At 35.8% G+C, this 14,743-nt stretch overlaps 1 protein-coding gene across 10 annotated transcripts in view; it reads right to left on the bottom strand.

Annotated features, from left to right (window-relative positions):
- The window catches only part of REPS1 (RALBP1 associated Eps domain containing 1), a 63,089-nt gene that overhangs the window by 5,914 nt on the left and 42,432 nt on the right, over positions 1 to 14,743 (bottom strand). For 5 of the 10 annotated variants that reach the window (XM_027689827.1, XM_027689805.1, XM_027689772.1 and 2 more), the window contains exons 10-17: positions 11,981 to 12,061; positions 8,983 to 9,070; positions 8,069 to 8,170; positions 5,681 to 5,753; positions 3,352 to 3,470; positions 2,569 to 2,633; positions 1,328 to 1,513; positions 28 to 123 (exon numbers count right to left, since the gene is read on the bottom strand). In XM_027689827.1, the coding sequence (XP_027545628.1) occupies positions 28 to 123; positions 1,328 to 1,513; positions 2,569 to 2,633; positions 3,352 to 3,470; positions 5,681 to 5,753; positions 8,069 to 8,170; positions 8,983 to 9,070; positions 11,981 to 12,061 (810 nt within the window). The remainder of the gene's footprint in view (positions 1 to 27; positions 124 to 1,327; positions 1,514 to 2,568; positions 2,634 to 3,351; positions 3,471 to 5,680; positions 5,754 to 8,068; positions 8,171 to 8,982; positions 9,071 to 11,980; positions 12,062 to 14,743) is intronic. The other 5 variants (XM_027689780.1, XM_027689798.1, XM_027689812.1 and 2 more) reach the window with 3 other exon arrangements.

The raw sequence follows: 14,743 nt of genomic DNA, 5'->3' as shown, positions 1-14,743 counted from the left end.
CTCTCCTTAAATGTGTACTTTGCATACCACACTAGTGGGGACATTAGCTGGTGCTTTGTCTTCAACTCTTCCATCTGCTTTGGCAACTCTAAGAGAACCTGCAGAATCAGAGGGCTTCTCAACCTAAAGGGATATAAACTGTATTTAGAATGTTGCCTAAAAAACCTACTTCTTAACAAATATTTCGTTTTCAACAATTGGAATAAATACAACTATGCTGTGTTTCCCGATACATGAATACAGTTAACACCCAAAAATTCCAGTTCAACTCTTCTTTAGAAGCACAAGTCCAATGTTATGAGGCCCTGTACAGTACAAAAGAGGCTGTGGCCTGATGACAAGCTGCTACAGCTGTTTCTGCTATTACAGTACCACCATTATTCTATTTGTTACTGCCAAAGGTTAATCCCTTCAATGGAACACAATGTGACTGTTCCCCATCCACCTCAATGCAAAACAATCGGTAAGCTTAAATTAAGCAGTTTTCAGTGGCAGCTTAAGCTAACATAGCTGGTTTTGCAATGAGGTACATGGAGAGTGCTCAAATGGTTCTACGTCATTGACCTTCCTGAAAAAGGGAAGCAAGAACATGCTGCTGACAGCTGGAAGAACTTTAAAGCAACACAAGTACTTCTGCAACTGAGGATGCAGAAGTGCCCCAAAGAACTTACAATCTGGATGAAAGCCACAAATTATGAAAGGAAAACATGAAGTAATTCCTGTAATAGCAGTTGGCTATTATGACATTAATAGGAATAAATCCTGAGGCTTTCAAACTTCTAAGTCCTATGTTTGTAGTAGGAAACAAGGTTTTGTAAACATCTCTAACCATCTATTATAAAAGAATGCCAGAGCTCTATTCAGTTTAGCTGTTTGTCCAGTGGCTTTGAACAAATGCAAATTAATGAAATTTTAGCAATGTTTACAACACTTTGAGAGTCATCTCCTCTATTAAGACATGTAGTAAATTACTTTGAAGGCTGGCAAGAATGAGCAGAAGAAAGGTTTTGCCTGTGCTAAGTCTTAAATGAACCGACACAATTATGTTTGTGCACATATATACGCTAATAAGTACAAAATCTTCTGAATTACAGTCAAGAACTGAGATAAAAAGAATTTCTTTTGCCTAGGTGTTTGGCAATTACCAAGTGCAGCAGTGTGCATTGTAATTGCTTTCTAGCAATGGATTGGGGCACCATCAAAACACAAAACAAAAAACCCCAAAGAACAACAAACCACTGACAGAAAACAGCAGAAGAAGGTTTTAACAAAGTTTCATAACTGTCAGTAGTATCAAACAATTGACAAGGTCTTCATTTCTGCTCACCTGCAAGACTTCTGAGTGTGTTTCAATTTCATCTTCTTCTTCTTTGTTTACGCCTGAAACAGCAAATGCCTCAAACTGGCTGAAGTCTGCAAAATTTGGCTGTTCTGGTATTTGTTGAGGTGAGGTACTGGTATGAGCTATTAGGCCTTCAGCATCTACTGGGCGATGCACATGAGGACCTGCACCCTGCAATAAAATAACAAAAATATATAGAGAGAGCATTAAAGATTATTTCCCTTTTCAGTGGATAAAAATTTATGTCTTGTCAGTAGGACAAAGTGCATCTCATCCAAGACATACACATGGAAATATTTAAGAGAAAGGAAGTTCAGATATGCTACTATCTAGGGAATAAGACCAAAGATGGATGCAATGTAGCACTAGCTAGACTCACTGAACAGTAGATGTTTCTGCTATGACAGAGCCAGGTTAGCTCTGTGGGCTTGATACAGATTTTGAGTCTAGTTCCATAGGGAAATATGCTTATGTGATCATGCTGTATGGAATATGTCTGTCATTGTACCCTCCTCCTTTGCAGGTAAGTTTTGAATCCTTGCATATAATTTCTGAATCACTGACTGACTTCAGTTGCTGGTAACTCAGATTCTAACAAGTAGCTGCTGGTGAAAGAAAACCTGAAAAGTAATTTTAACTGTCCCATGTCAGATCTGCAAAGCAGTTGAGGGATTTATGTGGGTGAGATAAAAGAAAAAAACAACATTTTCAGGATTTGTTTTCTACCAAATCACTAACTGAAATCACTCAGACTAAGACTGTAAAGATCACCAAGTCTATGACAAAGGAAGAAGTGGGATCACTTCTTTTGGGAGCAGGCACGTTACATAAAACTATACGCTGTGCCAGACAAATGGAAGACAAACCCTTACTTTGCAAAACTTTGAAAGGCTACTCTTGCAGTCCCTGTTATGGCTTATGTGCTATACAGGGATAGGACAAGAAATGTGAAAGGATAACTTTTCTCTCTTTCCTACAATTCAGAGCTCTAGAGCCACTCATTCCCACTCAATATTAACTTTAATCCTTATCTGTGATTCTACTAGAAGTATTTTTTAGTCACGAAAGGCTAACATTCAGCTATAGTCTAGGTTTTGGCATCATTCACATCCTGGTGGTTTCAAAAATATATCAAGCAATGATACTCATTTCACAGGTAAATTAAAATTCAGTTAGATAAAAATAATGCACCGAGTTAGAATACGATTTCTAAAAAGTGACATCACCTGTGAAGGCTGTGGTCTTGGAGGCACTGCAGGGGGATAGGCAACAACTCCAGCCTGTTGCTGTCCTGTAAAAGAGGCATCACATTTGGCCAAGAGTGTTACTCTGCACATTAGAGTGCTTTCAAATTTTCTTAATTGTCAACATGAAGAAATGCTGCATTTTGCCTACATTTTGACCTGTCATACTGAGGTTCATAAGTGTAGTGTCACCTCCTTTTAAACTGGAATAATCTGAACATGGATCATGTCCTTTGTTTCACCTCAAAGCCCAGACACGGTCATACTTTTCTGGTCTTAGTATCTTAGTACTTTTTTTTTCCTACCCTCATTATAGGCTCTTAACATTTCTCATACTTTGTGATCCTGAATTGAAAAGTACTGACAAATCAGAAGTCCAATAAAGCCCCTTAAGCAGAAGTGACATTTAATCATTTCCTCTGAAGTCAAATACTTAGCACCCATCTCAAATACACCTGATACCAAAACAACTCCCCTTGAAAATTTATTGGCAGATGCAATTTGTTGCATTTGGTGCTTGACCAAAATGTTACTTCCTGACTTGCCTCCCACATTCATCCAAAGGACTACAATGCCTGAATTCAGAATTAATTCTAAATTAACAGTTTAAGCAAAATGCAGTATAAGTTTTAATACGAACAGTAAGAGTGACAACATTTTCAGCTTTTTTTATTCATAACCACACCCTAAATCTTTCTTCAGAGGAAAAAAACACTGTCTGCTTCAGGAATGTACTAATATACACTAGGAACACAGAATATCTACCTGGGGTAACTGAAAAGGATCTATTCATATCTAAAGATGATGATCGAGAATGAGAAGCATGAGGCCTTGGAGGGGGTGGAGGCGGCGCAGTGTTATCTGGAGAGGTTCCTGAATGTGATCTGCAAAACACATAAGCTTCTGTAGTGATTTTAGACAGCAACAACAGTACTAAAATTCAAAAGTTCTTCAAAGCATGCAATTAAAAAATGAAGTCTGACAGACGTAAAGAAACCTGATTGCCATTGTTTTGAAGATTATCAAATCAGTTCTTAAACTTCTGCTTCAACAATTGTTTTTATATTTCCATTTACTTAAATCTCCCTTATCCAGACTATTCTTATATTACCACAAGTAATTTATCTTTGGGAAACCAACAGCTTGACACACATCCCAAACAATGATAGTTCAGGAACAGAGAATGCTAAATATGGTAATTCCATCCAGATGGTAGTCACTATAATTTTTCAGATGTAGTCAACATCCTGTTTAGGTTTTAAATGGGGTAAGTTCAACATCATTAAAGAAGAATATTAAGTTTCTGTTGGACCTGCCTCCATGTATATTGAGCTCAAGGAGCATCTCAGTGTATGAGATAGCAATTGAATCTTCTGCCTGAATTTTTCCAAATCTATATACTTGGCAGAATCTTCAGAAATTTTAACTCGTTCTTAGACAGGATCACCATCTAGTGGATACCTGCTGTAAGTTCATAGAGAACACATGCAGAAAGGATAGAAGGATGAAGTACTGCACTAAGTGCCAATTAAGTGGGATTTATTGCATACAGAATTTTTGTACAGCTTCCACTTAAAAACAGTTTGCAGAAACTTCCTAACTAGTCCAGTTTGAGCAGGACAGATTTACTGAAATACTGAGATGAATACAGCTAATCTTTTATTCAACTCGTAAGTGATAAAATATTTTCTATGACTGATTTCTGCAACATTCTTCTATAACCTAAGATATAAAACTAGGAGAGATAAAGATACCCAAGTTTCACACAAAACTCGGAATTCCCAAATGTGTAAGTCCAGACAGAAAACTGAATTATCATAATAGAAAAGTTTATTTTCTTAACATACTCTATGACAACGCTTCTGTAACACTGTGTAACTCTCCAGCTGATGAAATTCTACTCTAATTACACTGACTCCTTGGGGCGTACCTCTAGCTAGTCTAGTATAAAAGGCACAAGTAGAATTAAAAATGGAAGAAAGTGGTTTAAGGACATTCCTGAAGTATCATTATCTGACATAACCTTGTCGGACTAAGGACAATGTAATCTCTATAAAAAGTTGCAATTGGTAGATGAGGTACCAGAGGAAAGAAGTAAAAGAGTAAGTGAGATAAAAAATTTCCGGGGTGGTTACTGCCAGAACTGCCAGGTCTGGACAGAAGCTACCTGTGCCATAACACAGCAACTCATCAGAAAGCTTCACTCATCTACACAAGTTCAGCAAGACGACCCAATCCAAAATCAGAGATGAAAAGAGCATGTTGAAACCATCACACTGATAGTGCAAAAACACAGAGCAGAAGGACAGATTCAACTTTGCCATTAGGTAACAATGGAAGAAACAGTTTTTCAAGCTGCTGTACTGAGTGGCAATTGTAAATCTTTCCTGGCTGTTGAAGTCATCACCCTAATTATTTTTGTTTTGAAACTTACCTCTGAAACTGATTGTAAGATGGTTAATGGCGTAGCTGGTTTTTAATCCTATTCAGGCAGATTTAATGGGAACAATTAGCACCAGCTAGTACAGCACATTCTCTTATGTCAAATGATGCAGTTGTTCGTTATGTGCTTTCATAGCTTCCTCCAATCCCTTAAATTATGCTGGACCTATGACTGCCCATTATTTTATAAGTCCATTATTAAAAGAGATTGAGTTACTTCCATGGTATTCCTAGTTTGTGTTTTATTCTTTTTTTATGCTATAGTGTCACAAGGTTCTTCTCCAATAACATCTAACAGATATTTTTAAAAATACAAAAAATTGGTTTCAAGCAATAGCATGATCTCCTGTGCTTACATCCCCATGTGTTTAAGGAGAAAGTCTTTAAAATTTCTGACTGAATGTGGAGCTTCATTTGATTGGCCAATCTCTTTTTTACACAACTTTTTTTTTTTAATTTTCACTTTACATTAACAGAAGCAACATACATTGTTAATGCATTAGAAAACAGACTGCCTCCAGACTCCTGAGTGCTAAAATTAGGAATCTATTGTGCCATAATTTTACAAGCTAGTTGTCAAATAACCAGAAGCCTGGAACAGGCTTCTTTAAACATCTTTCACTTCCTTTTTTTCAGTTGCTACTCTACTGACCGTTGCCGTGTTACAGCGTTTCCAATTTGCTCTGGATCTGAAGTGTAAGAGTCCGAACTGCTGTAACCATCTGCTGGGAAAAGAAAGTATAGTTTAGTATTTGCTTTGCATAATTAGCATGCCTTGAGAGATAGAAGTAACAAATAATTTCAAATATCCAATTCGCATTGTAAAGTTTATGTCCTTTATTGCTTCCCTATAAGGTATCTGGTCAGGATTCAAAATCCTTGAGTCTGAAAAATTGAAGGATCCAATACAAGCCAACTCCACTCAATACTATCAGGTGTTCATTACTGCTGGGATGTACTGAAGAATAAAAAATGACAATAATATTGTATTTAAAATACGAAACGTAAGTTTCAAAACCAATAATTTAACACTTGACATTCCATCACTTCAACAATCTGGTGAACAAGAGTAAGGGACATTCAAGGAAAACAAGCAAAGAGTAGGACATTCCTGATTTTAGAAGTGCTGAGGGATTGTCATCAACTTTGGAAATCAGAAAAAGGAAAAGATAGGTACAATACCCAGATTAACTCAGTGGATTTGCTACTACTGTATCTTCTGTACCTTCAAGGCAAGTGGTCAGCTTTGTTTTGGACTAAATCTTTTTTAAAACTTTCAGCTTTTTGTTAAGGCAACCTACAAAAATGAAAGGTGCTATTATAGCATCACATAGATAGTTTCTGCAAGTATACCCTTACCCTTAGAACCTCTGCAAAGCTTGAGGATTTTTTCACCAGAAATGAGGAATCTCAGGAAAATCACAAGATTTGTGTGGAATAAACGTAGACAGAAAATAAGATCTCAGGATAATTTATCACAAGGGATTATTCTAAAGTGCCAGGTAAAGCAAAATTTAAGGTGAAAAGTCACTGGAGCAATGAGACTCAGTTGATTTGTTATCAGTGAAGAAGAAAATTCTACTCAAAAACATCAAGATTTTTTCTCAATTATCTAGTCTCAAAGGATTATTTTAACCTCCTAGGACACCAAAGTTTTCAAAAGTGTTAAGACACATTAACCCATAGATGAAAATCCTGCAGAGATGACACTCATGATCAGCAAGGCACATTCTTACCTGTCACTTTTTTTGTATTTTTTTTTTCCTTAAAACTACAGGGTGGATATATGTTACACTGCAATGTGGTTTGTTTTATTTCACTTCGTTCTTCCTCTAGGGAAGAATACTTGGTATAATTACAGTTGCTCTTTATCAAAGATTAAGCCATGCTTGGATAAGGAAAAGGCAGTACAGAAAGGCTCTGAACTTAGCTTCTGCATATAGCAGTAGTTCCCCACTAAAAGACCATGTTGGCTCATTCTTTCTTTTGCATCAGAAAACTACCTAGCGAAAACCAAACTCTGCTTGAAAAGTACAACTAAAGACATGGGCAAGACATTGGTCAGAATGAACAGTGCCACAAACAGTTTATGAGGAAAGCAAAACACATTGCAAAAAGGTACTTTCTAAATTCCTCCTGAATCCCATGCACCCCTGACTTCCTTGCCAGCGCAGCAGTACGAAAAGCAGGAAAGGCCTTGGCTCTGTGTGAGCACTGCTCAGCAATAACAAAAACATCTCTAGATTATCAACTCTATGTTCAGCACAAATGCAAAACACAGCCCTGCACCAGCCACTGTGAAGGACATTAACTCTGCTCCAGCTGAAACCAGCACACCAACCAAAATACTTCTAGTCTTAGTAATGCAAAGGACTTAAAGTAATGAGTTCTTCAAACTTGATTTTCAAGAAGAAAAGTTCCCAGCTTGAAGAAAACAAAAAAAGTCTCAGAAAGTCTCCAGAGATTCATTCAAGCTACATAGACCTCCCTCAATACTAGACAAGTGGACTAATCAAATCGAAATAATGCAACGTGTTTTGGAAACAGGGAATACTGAAAATTAAAAAGGCTATTAGAAGCAAATAAACAGCTGTAAAGCTGTACCTAAAACAAACTCTAGAATTCTATTGCATTTTCTTAGTAGCTAAACCATATAAGAATTGCCCGAAAATTTTGCGGTCAACACATTTTCACTCTTTAGAAAACATGTTGTTACGTGGTTCTGAGGAAGTAGAATCAAATGGTACTTAGTCAATTCCACTTTCTATACATTGAATTTATCATCCTAAGATTAAAAGAGAAAACAGGAAGATGGAAAAGAGCTGACAAAAATGAACATTCTTGAACACAAAAGGTAGGAAAACAACTCCAGTGACATCAGTAAAACTTTCTTAATTACTCTTTCTAATATATACTTCATATCAGAAATGCTTCTGTTCTTAGGATAAGTTTATCTAATTTTAGAGCAAGTTTTCATTCACTGAAGGTCTATGTTTTGTGTAATGTAAGAAATGAGACCAGAAAGCACTTTGATACTTACTAACTGTATTTCCAGATGTAAATTTTACAGATGAACTAATTTTATTTTCTTCTGGGAGATCTGATGGTTTCACAAGTAGTGGGCTAGTCGGGTTAGCATGATCTAGATGGAAAAACAAATCTAAATAAATAAATGAAGTCAAACTAGTCTTTACTTCTGATGCCAAAGCTTTACATTAGTTTTCTGCCCTTATCAAAGTGCTGCACTCAAGACTAAAATCCGTGTATTTTAACTCTGAAGTTTTACATTGTAACAGTGTTATTTCTGTTTCTCAGCATTAAGAGCTGTGAACCTTCATCTATTTACAAGGTCAAGGAAATTTTTAGTAAATGTGTTTTCCATACTTGTTTGTTCTCATATGCTGAAGATACTGCACATGCAGCCTTCATGCATAAGACCTCAGCATGAGTTCCATGACTTTAGGAAATATGGGCACACAACTATCAATGAAGACTCCACTATTCCTCAAGAAAATTTATCAAACCACTTTGCTTATTATTGACTAGAGTATTAAAAAAAAGGCCTGTCAATACTCCTAAATCCTGTCAGGTTTCAAAATAATAAACTCAGTATTTCTGACCACAGTAGAAAAAGCTTTATCAATGCAGGCTATGATCTTCATCTTCACCATCTCCTTCAGTATTCAATAAGGAAACCTGGACCTTGGCCCGGAGGCCCGAACCGAATCGATATCACGATGCTCTTAAACCAGTCTCCAAGCAATAATATCCTGTAGATGGTGAAATCTTCACTGTAGCAAATGGCCAAATCAAACTCTGCACTTATCTGAACAGCATTTCAATTCTTAACTCAGAGCACTTTTATCTACAACTCCAGAAAAAAGTCAGTATGTTCAAGGAAGTAAAGTCAACTCTAATTGTATAAAACTTCTCTAGCATGAGAAAATATCTTACCACTTCCAGTTCTTTTAAGCTCCATTTCCTGCATGTGGATTTTGCTTGGAGTCATTCTTATGGGAACTGGGTGCACGATTGCAGTGTCCTGTGGAGGACATCAGAGTTAAGTTATGTTAATCTAGTTTTAAATTGTTCTAAAAAAAAATGTCATAAACTTAGTTTATTTACACAGTTCCAGGGAATTGAATATACCCATAAAACCAAAGCTCTAAAAGCTGTAGTCTTTCTCATGATTTATAAGAGGTAGCTTAGCTACTTTAAAAGGGTAGTAGAATGTTTCTATAGATAACTGCACTGTATATAGGACCTGAATTCTGGCATATCAGACATCTGTTACCCTGAACACATCTTCAAAAAAACCCCAATTACAATTCAAAACCTGACTCCTCAGTTTTACTTATGATGCCTCAGAAAGTTATGGCCTTTTTACATAGTATGAGCAATGCTCTATGAAATAGGTACTTTTTAGTAATATAAGATAGTTTCTGGAGTCCTCAAAATAGTGAATTCTTAGTTTCAGTATAGTAAACACTACGGAATATACCTCTAGATAGGCATTGACCTTACACTTAAGCATTCTCTTTGTAGTTCAGACAAGGGGCTCCACTGAAAGTACTTTATAGACAGCCCTTTCGATTTGGTTTGGAGACTGAGTTCAGATAGTTTAAAAAAAAAATCTCACAACTTTTATGCTTGCTCCTAAAGAAGCAACCTAAAATATGGACATAGCTGTCTGAGGTTTTTTACTTAGAATATATGAATGGGTGGGACAGTGACAGAACAAAACTATCCCCAGATTACATTCTATCCAAGAAATAACAAGAAAATTCAACACTACTTTTGTATCAGAAATGTCATCTGTTCTGACTACTCAAGCAGATCAACTTCACCAGGCAAAATACATTTATGCTACTAATTTCTGAAACTGTTTCAACAACTTTCAGTACTATTGTTGCAAATATAAACTTTTTAAAACCACTTTCTAGTCACAGCTCAAACACTATTGTTGCACAAGGCTTTTAGGAATAGTTAACACTTTAAAAAATACTGCTTCCCATCATCCCCATAATGGGATTATCATGAAAAGATCACTGTTGCTGGAGCTACTTCAGACCTCTGCTGTAATCTAATGTGCAGCTAGTACAAAAATCATGTCTGGAATAGTTAAATGGATTTTTAAATAATGCATTAATTCACATCATTAATCTAATTTTACATAAAACAATTTAAGATGTTATCTTTTACCTCCAAAGCAGATACTTTTCCAACAAAAAGAGAAAAGAACTGCTCTATGGATTTACGCTTTAGACAGTTATTAACAACTGCTTGAGAAAGCTGATTTTCTCTCCCCTGGAAAAACAGGAGTTGCTCAATAAATCAGTCCTACGCATCACTTTGAGACTGCTAAAACAAGAAGTCTGCACACTGCTACTGAAAATTTGTCATTTGTTCTTATTTTAAATATGGAAAACAAAGACTCTTTCCCCAAAGCCTTTTTTACCTTAGCAAGTATCAAAGATGCTCACTATTTTTTTCTAAACTATAAGCATTTCAAGAAAATGACTCAAGAATGTGATTGCCCAGTATATTTTTTGTATTTCTAGTGAATTTCTGTTTATATACATACACGTCTATGTAAGAGTGTACAAGTATACATATACACGGCTATATAAGAGTTTTCCATATAGTATCACAGTTCTACTTTTTTGATTATTAACATATGAGAAAAAATTCAAACTTCAAATTTCTGTCACTTGTTAATTATGTGTAAAAATAAATTACTAACTTATTATGGAAACAAGACAGTGATAGCTCTTTACTGTCAAGCAATTATACATAGTAAGAAACAACTACGAACTGCTTTACATCATGTTTACTTTATTAAAACATAAAAATACAGTATATTTAAAACTAAAACTATCTCAGATGAATAAGGGCTGGTTTTCACTTTAAGTAGGACATTTTCATTTGTTTTGAATGTATACTAAGAGTAATTCTGAGCATGGGGAACAGTGCAGTTTGAATTCTAGCTTCTAGCATCTAGAAATGCTATTTCTGCATAAATATCAGTGTTAACTCTGAGATCGGAGCTGTGATGTATTTAAAATACATGTATACTGACATATATCTTTTCAGAAGTTACATGTTTAATACTAAAAGCAGTTAAATGTGTATTATGTACACCTATTATATTTTGTTACAGAATCAAATGGACACCAAACCTGTAATTAATTAAATTAAAATGGACATTCAGTGGTAATTAAGTCTGTAAGAAAAACAGGATGAAAGCAGCAGCTATAACCCAGCATTTCAAAACTGCTTTAATGTCACATGCTGTGAAGCTTAAAACCAGCAGAACTTGAAACACTGTAGTGTATTTCTGGCTCCTAAACTTGGCAAGATATTTAACTACATAATCCTTCACAGCACTCCTCACTGAGTAAAGCATTAGAACACCACAGGTTTAGCTGTAGAAATACTAAAAGCCTTGTTAATAAGTAACTTGGTGAAAACATTTGGAATATGAAATACCACACCCATTAAAGTCCAGTAGTTTTGTTTTTCAGTGAAGTTAATACTGTCAACTCCTAAGAGTTTGTGCAAATCAGGCTCTGCAACTTGAAAAAAAAACAAAACAACACTGAAGACAAAATCTAAACCAGGATTGGTTTATCACTGGGAGTAGCCCTTGCATCAACTTACAAAATCTTTTCAAAAACACATTATGCTTTAATACTTCGGGTACGATAGGTTTTGACAGCAGTGTTGTATTAGGTCAAAATCAAGTGGAAAAAAAGCATTCTTTGCAATCAGAGATTAAACATGAGCAGTCCTAGAAAATTTATATTCCTAAAATAAGCAAAAAAGTTAAGAAACCTGCCACCATTCCCCAAAAAGCAGTCCATGGAATCATGCATAACAGATAAATACAATGAATGGTAATTCAGTGTTAATAAAATTAATTTCAAACAAGCAAGCTAAGTGATTGACTTACAGGATCAGCTGGTGCAATGTTAGAATCAAATTGGGTCAGAGTTTGTGAGCTTGAAGAGCGTTCGCTAAATGTCTCCCACTGCTGAACAGACAGAGGAGAGAAGTCAGCATGATAAGGAAGATGGGAGTAAAAGATCACTGAGGAGATTTAGCATAGTAGTTCAGAGGTTGTACTGGAAAGTACTATATTTGCACTGGACAGTACTTGACTTGGAAAGCACACTAATACATATTAGGTATTTCTATTTCAGCCTGATACTGTTGTGGAAGCAAGCCTGTTATCTGTCAATATTAATCTTTACATTCACATTTTGTAATGAAGATACAGGTGCACAGTCAGTCCAGAAGTACCTTCAGAGTTCATGTTTGCCAATGAAAATCATCCAAGTAAAAAAGAGACACATATGGTGTGGATTTGTAGCCATAAAATCCACAGAAAGGTTCCTCAGTGTTAGAGCTGTCAAGTTTTAAACATATTTAGTAAATGCTGATTTTCTTACAAAATCCACACATAGGAACATTGAGCAGAGTACTCCAATTACACCAGTTCAGCTTGCCAGTGCAACCCCTGAGAAGTGATTCTACGCTATAAGAGAGCATTTTTACAAGTCTAAATCACTGATAAGGCAAAGAATTAAATTCAAACATATTGTTGATTGCTAAAAGCAAATAAGTCAATCTCTGAAAAATTTTATAGGATACAGGCATGGCTGTCAAGAATCCTCATGCAAACTGAGTAAAGTTACAGCCACAAGCGGTTCAGCAAAGTACAGAAGTACATAAAATTAGTCTGTGATCCGGAAACCAAATTTCAAATCACAACAGGAATGCTAAACTTGTTATATTTTGGTAAAATAACAAGTAAATATTAAGCAAGTTTCAAACACTACAAGATTCAAAAATTACAAATACAAAATTTTTAGTGCTTAGAAAATTTGGCAAAAATTATGTCAGTATAGTTGTGAAAACAAATCAATATTCTTGTTCCATCTCTATAGGCAAATCAATGTAAATGATTCCAGAAGATAGAGGACAAACTATACGGTGTTAGTCAACCTAATCTCATGTGCTCCTATATATGTGCTCCAAACTATATTCAGTGAATGGCCTGTATGTGAACTGAGTCTAAAGCAGGTACTTCAGAAATAACTTCATAAAGAAAGCCCTAAATAACTGTTTTCAATCAGATGAAATGAAATTCGGAAAGACTAACTAAATTTGTAATTGCTGTCACATGTGGTGACACTTCTCATAGAGACAGAGCCTTACCTCCTCATTTCAAACTTTAAATTAGGGCAAACATTATGGAATTCTACGCATATGGGATCTTCACGGAGGTGAGTATTTTTTCTGGTCATTTTTTGTTGTTGTGATTATTTGTTGTTGGTTTGAGGTTTTAGCTTGTTTGTATTTGTTTTTAACACAGAAAACTATCCTCTTTCATGGATAGAATTTAAGAAAACCTCTTTAGTAAGGCTTCCCAACTCCTCTGTCCCTGTTTAATACTTCCTATATTAAACAGTTCATCTCTGTGTCACTCCATCCCCTTCATGAAAAGGCAGCATTGCAAGTTGTCTGGAGCTATACAAACCAGTTGAGTGAGCCAGTTTTTACTAACTCAGAAACTTAATGGCCAAGTTCTGCCAGCCTTTCCCCTGATTTGGCCTCTTACATAGCTGCTCATTTTCATCAAATGTATTAATATTTGTTTTAGGGCTACCACTACCATTTTAAATTTAATTTGGCCAATGGCTTCAAAGTTACTAGTGAGACTCGCAAACACACCATTTGATCACGTAAATATTGTTTCTTAATTTTTCAAAACTTCCATAGGGTATCCAGCACCCCTGTTATAGTTGAGATAAACGATAAAATATAATTTGTTACAGATGATGCTCTATTGCTCTGAAGCCAAACTGCAGGTACATTTATTACTTGTCCACAGGCTCCCAAGCTGGACACAGACAAATGAACATCAACAACTCCTGACTGCTGTAGGAAATGTGCTGTTGTGCTCCACCCTGAAATACTACCAGAAGCTAGCTATTGCTAATTCCCTGGTTAACAGAAAGCTAAATATATTAAGGATCTACTGGACTGCATCTCAAATTCTGTGCAAAATTTAAGAGTACTGACAGGATAAAACTCATACAAGCTACAACTAAAATACTTGTCTTCTAGAATTGCAAAAATGTTTTAAAAAGACTTTCAAAAGGTTAATTCCTAGAAACTAAAATTCACAGCAACCTGAACCAAGTACTAAGAGTACACCAAGACATTCGAAACGAGGTGTAACAATTGTGAAATTAAAAGCAAATCTCCCTGTGTTAAAGCTAATATGACCATATGACACGAGAGTTTTCAACAAAAAATTAATAGGCTTTTTAATTTTTTAAGCTTCCAGAACTAAGTGCTCAGCCTTGAGACTTGGATGGAAAAGATGTCTGAAGTGAGAAAGAAGTGATGAGTGAAGAGATGAAAACGTGAAACACGTAGTACCCGAAGTTAGGTAGATTTTCATGGTGCTCCTTATTCTGAAGTTAGAGATCAATGCCTTGGTCTATATTTGGGAGCTTACAGTAGCTGAGCCTGGCAACTGGAGTCTATAAATCAACTATGAGCTACAAAGAACAGAGTAACCAACAGTTTTGAAACTAACAGGATGAAACTGCCTGGAATGGCAGATGATTCAAAGATGCAGAGCTTTTACAACCAATTAATTTGTTGATGACAGTTATAAGGGGTTCAAAGAGGAAACAATTCG

This window comes from Neopelma chrysocephalum, unplaced genomic scaffold, assembly GCF_003984885.1.
Source record: "Neopelma chrysocephalum unplaced genomic scaffold, ASM398488v2 Primary Assembly neopelma1_23, whole genome shotgun sequence".
Taxonomy (NCBI): Eukaryota; Metazoa; Chordata; class Aves; order Passeriformes; family Pipridae; genus Neopelma; species Neopelma chrysocephalum.
This window is presented reverse-complemented; position numbering and strand designations above follow the sequence as displayed.